We start from the raw sequence: 4,452 nt of genomic DNA on the forward strand, positions 1-4,452 counted from the left end.
TATTTTTTATGTTTTTCCTCTCTCAACCATTCTCTAAATGAAATGAAGTTCAAGCTTAATATTTCCTAAATGCTTTCACATTCCATTCAAATGCAAAAATGTGAAATTGTGGTCCAACAAGGATAATAAGTCAATTTTATTTGTGGGGTATTCACATTCAGAAAAATCATGACTTTCTTCTAAAAATAGGACTCATCTAAGTTCCTCTTTGTTGGGGTTACCCCCCCAATCAAATGAGTTTGAAACGATCAGCCCAAAAATTGTTCGTCTTTAAATTAAAGCTCCCTTTTAACAATAAACAAAAAGAAAGGGCATTACTGTCAACAAAATTAGATAAATGAAACATGCTAAATCTGAGGAACTACATTTCTGGCCACTGTTACTTCCCATTGGCTGAGCCTACAAAACTTGGAAAGAAATTGTCTCTCTCTCCCTTCATTAGCTTGCATCAACAACGGCACTATCTCTGTCAGCCCTGAAACACATGTCAAGAGAAAAAAGCGTTGATAGAAAGTGGAGAGACAGAGAGGTAGGGTGGTGATTATATTTTTGTTCTTGTTCTGTTTTTGTACTGTTCTGATCCAGGATATTCCTTTCATTGAGTGGCTCACTTTTTTTTTTTTCTTTTCTCATTAATGTTATCTTCTTCAGCTTAGTGCACTGGTTTCAAGAATAGAAATTGGGTTTCTTTCAGATTTGATTTTTAAGGGCTGTTTGTGGTGAAGACCTGTGGTGGAATCTCTTTTCTGGTTCTCTGTTTTTTCTCTGTTTTCCTCTGCTTTTGGAGCTGCTTTGATAGTTGAGCAGTGATATTACTTGAGTTTTAAGGCAAGCAAATTCTTTGGATTCAACTTTGAGGTTCTTAAGAGATCCATGTAAATTAGCTGATATTCTGGGTGATCACTTAGTTAAATTAGATGAAGCTTTCTAAGGAAATTTTTTTCTGGAGTTACTTTCTTGGGAAACAAACAGAGACTTTGGTTCTGAGAAAATAGTGGGTCCTAGGCTTTTGATATTCAATCTTGATCTGATTGAAAACCTGACAAAAAATTACTTAATTTGGGTTTTGAATCCTTCGAGTCTCGGGTATTTTCTGAAGGAGAATTGAAAAGGGAAATGGAGTCAGATCTTCAACATCACCATCACCATCTTCTGGATTATCATCAACCTCAAAACCATCAAAAACAGATGAACTCTGGCTTGATGAGGTACCAATCTGCACCTAGTTCGTATTTTTCAAACATCTTGGACAGAGATTTCTGCCAAGAGTTTCTAAACCGGCCAACAAGTCCCGAAACAGAACGAATTATCGCACGATTTTTGTCAGGTAGTGGGGATGCTGGTGGCGGCGGTGGTGGTAATACAGAGAACATTTCAAACCAGAATCTTTGCCCCGTAACGCATAATTCACCTGTTAGAGAAACAGCTGTAAAAATTGAGCAGCGAACGCAGATTATGACACCAATGAATAATCAAACAGGGGTTATGCAGCAACAACAACAGCAGCAGCGGGGGAACTATTCCTCTGCTTCACAGAATTTTTATCAAAGCCAACCTCAACGGCATTTGTCAAATCAGCAATCGGGTTCAACTATGGATTACAGGATTCCAAATTCAACGGGGATGGCGCGACCAACCCAAATGAAAATGAGCAGTGGCAATAATACCAATCTTATTCGGCACAGCAGTTCCCCTGCAGGGTTATTCTCCAATATAAACATTGAAAATAGTAAGCACATACAGATCTTCTTTTTAAAATATTTTGGTTTTTCTTTCTCTCTGTTGCCTTCCAATGACCACTGGAATTTCATTTAAAAAAAAGAAAGAATTAGCGAAAAAGTTTCTTTTAATGACATGAGCTCGTAATTGGCGCTTTTGTAAACAATTTGACTGAGTTTGTACTGGACCAATGAAATGAAGCAGCTATGAGTAAATCAATATTCAATACTAAAAATCAAAGAGATTCAACCACCATTTTCTTTGCTCTTTTTGAGGATGTGGTTAATATGATTACCAAGTTAAATATTTCTGATTTGACACCATGGATTAGGTTGATTACCTTCTAATCTTCTATCATAATTTTGTGATCAGTGGTTTTTTTTTTTTTTTTTTTTTTTTGCCAATAGCCTTCGGAATTTAGGGAGATATTTCTTACTTGTAAAAGCTGGGAATGACACTGACGTCTTATAAAGTTACAGGCTATGGTGTGATGAGAGGAATGGGAGATTATGGAAGCGTTAATATTAGCAGTAACAAAGAAGCAGCATTTCCTTCTGCAAGCAGGCCACCTCCTTCTGGGCTGATGAGTCCAATTGCCGAGCTGGGGAACGAAAACGTGGGTCCAAAAAATAGCTCAGAAAATGTTGGATTTGGTGAAAATCGTCATAAAAATTATTCCTCAAGGTTTCCAGTTACTTCTTGGGACAACTCCACGATGATTTCAGATAACATGTCAGGCGTAAAAGGACTCAGCGAAGACGATGGATCACTTTCTGGCTTAGAGTTTGATGGAGTAGAAACTCAGGTAGTACCATTCATTTAATACAATGTGGCATTTCTTATATCATTGATGTTCTGAGCTAATGGTCATTTTTTGTTGTCAACTGTAACAGAACATAGATGCCGGAAACCATCCGCCTCCACTTTTGGCTCATCACTTGAGTTTACCAAAGAGTTCACCAGATATGTCTGCCATTGACAAGTTCTTGCAGTATCAGGATTCAGTACCTTGTAAGATCCGGGCCAAGAGAGGTTGTGCCACTCACCCTAGAAGCATTGCTGAGAGGGTAATATTTATCTTAGACATCTTTTCTTTTCCCATGTATCGCATTCGTTAGACAAGCAACTGACGCCCCTCCTAGCCTCCACTCTGAGTAAAAGACAGAACTTAATCCTTGGCACAAGAGTTTGGTTTTTTTTTTTTTTCCGCAAAGACCTGAGAATGAGAATAGGATAAGGAATTGCAAGGATTCAGATTTGAACCCAAAGTTTATATGTCATTTCTCAAAGATAGTTAAATGAACTAACATAATTAAGCTGTAGGTTCCTTGGCAAAAAATTTTACTATGTTCAGATATATATATATATATATATATATAGTTTGTCATTACATGCAAATTAACGACTGTGTTGCTGAAAGTAGGAAACCTTATGATCTTTAAACCCCTTAAGTTCGTATCTATTCAGGTGAGAAGAACCAAAATAAGCGAACGCATGAGGAAGCTACAAGACCTTGTTCCAAACATGGATAAGGTACAAATTCTTGATTTGGAATTGCGTCCTGGAATATGAAATCATTGGAAAACCCACGTTTTCTTTCAATTTTTGCAGCAAACAAGCACTGCCGACATGCTAGATTTGGCTGTTGATTATATCAAAGAACTCCAAAAAGAGGTCAAGGTATGTTGTAGTGACCTCTTGAATGAAAACCCAACAACCCAAAATTGTAGTTCTTTTATTTTGTCAAAAACCCTTTTTGCCTTTAGATTCATTCATCTTGTTTTCCTAATTTCCTTGTTTCAATATTTTCAGACACTGTCGGAGAACCGTGCAAACTGTTCGTGCGCCAACAAGCAGCAGCAATAATAACTAATAAATAAACAGGTCTGGTTGTTGTGACTTGATTATCATGTATAGGACAAGCATTAGAATTTGCAAAAAAACAGATGGAAGCTGCTATGTTAACAAGAAAAATTGTAAGACATTTATTATCCGGGTTTGATGTGGGGAAGAAAAAGGCTGCCAAAAGCGGTCACTTAAATCATAGCGCATTCATATGCTATAATAAAAATCGATCCAGCTGTATAGTAACAAGTGATTGACTGATTCTTATGCTAATGATTAATTATGTAGGATTTTTATATATAATTGCTGCTTTAATCATTTACCGTGAGTCTATTTTCTTTTTTTTTTTTTTTATTTTCCAACACAAATAATTTATGTGAAAGAAAGGAAGAAAATATTCGTGAGAATAAGGTAACTTTTCAGGGGTAAAGTAAGGTAAGGATAAGTCAAATAAACTGAATTTTATTAAATTAATTTCATTAATTCGATTTTGATAATAATTAATTAAATAAAATAACTTAATTCATTAATTTTTTATTTTTATAATATATCCCATCGATTTCAATTAATTTTTTAAAGGAGTCAATTAAATGATTTTTTCATTTTTCATGATCAAATGGATGGATCACTCGCTTCTAATCGCTTTCGTCTAATTTGAGAGATTGATACGTAGTGCTAGTCATATTGATATTGATTTTGTGGCATTTGCTCCACCGCATACTTTCCTATTTTGATGTGAAACCTCTTTCGAGTAAAGAGGGCTTCCAAAAGTAGCCGACGCCTTAACTAGCTGGAGGGAAAAACACATGGGGCGCCGGCCTACCATTTTCTTGCTTGACATTAACTCTGGTGGAAGAATTAGTGACGCGAATTGGCTCTGATTCATGA

At 36.2% G+C, this 4,452-nt stretch overlaps 1 protein-coding gene across 2 annotated transcripts; it reads left to right on the forward strand.

Moving 5' to 3' along the window:
* The first annotated feature begins 213 nt into the window (after positions 1 to 213).
* Positions 214 to 3,882, forward strand: LOC111286266 (transcription factor bHLH130-like). 2 transcript variants are annotated; one of them, XM_022876150.2, is made up of 7 exons: positions 214 to 529; positions 652 to 1,729; positions 2,199 to 2,524; positions 2,613 to 2,786; positions 3,187 to 3,252; positions 3,331 to 3,399; positions 3,532 to 3,882. In XM_022876150.2, exons 2-7 carry the CDS (start codon positions 1,117 to 1,119, stop codon positions 3,583 to 3,585), a joined length of 1,302 nt encoding a protein of 433 aa, XP_022731885.2. In that variant the 5' UTR covers positions 214 to 529; positions 652 to 1,116; the 3' UTR covers positions 3,586 to 3,882. The 2 variants fall into 2 exon arrangements, with proteins under 2 accessions (XP_022731885.2, XP_022731884.2); XM_022876149.2 differs by having other exon boundaries at positions 314 to 529; positions 2,193 to 2,524.
* The last annotated feature ends 570 nt before the right edge of the window (positions 3,883 to 4,452 follow it).

The sequence above is a fragment of the Durio zibethinus genome, chromosome 6, assembly GCF_047325235.1.
Source record: "Durio zibethinus cultivar Kanyao isolate XHJ-2024 chromosome 6, ASM4732523v1, whole genome shotgun sequence".
In the NCBI taxonomy this organism is placed as follows: Eukaryota; Viridiplantae; Streptophyta; class Magnoliopsida; order Malvales; family Malvaceae; genus Durio; species Durio zibethinus.

Bases quoted from the DNA above. Each gene is read 5' to 3' on its own strand.
- LOC111286266 (XM_022876149.2), top strand. From the start codon at position 1,117: ATGGAGTCAGATCTTCAACATCACCATCACCATCTTCTGGATTATCAT. The intron at 2,787-3,186 runs GTAATATTTATC...GTATCTATTCAG, and splicing joins CTAGAAGCATTGCTGAGAGG to GTGAGAAGAACCAAAATAAG. The intron at 3,253-3,330 runs GTACAAATTCTT...CAATTTTTGCAG, and splicing joins TTGTTCCAAACATGGATAAG to CAAACAAGCACTGCCGACAT.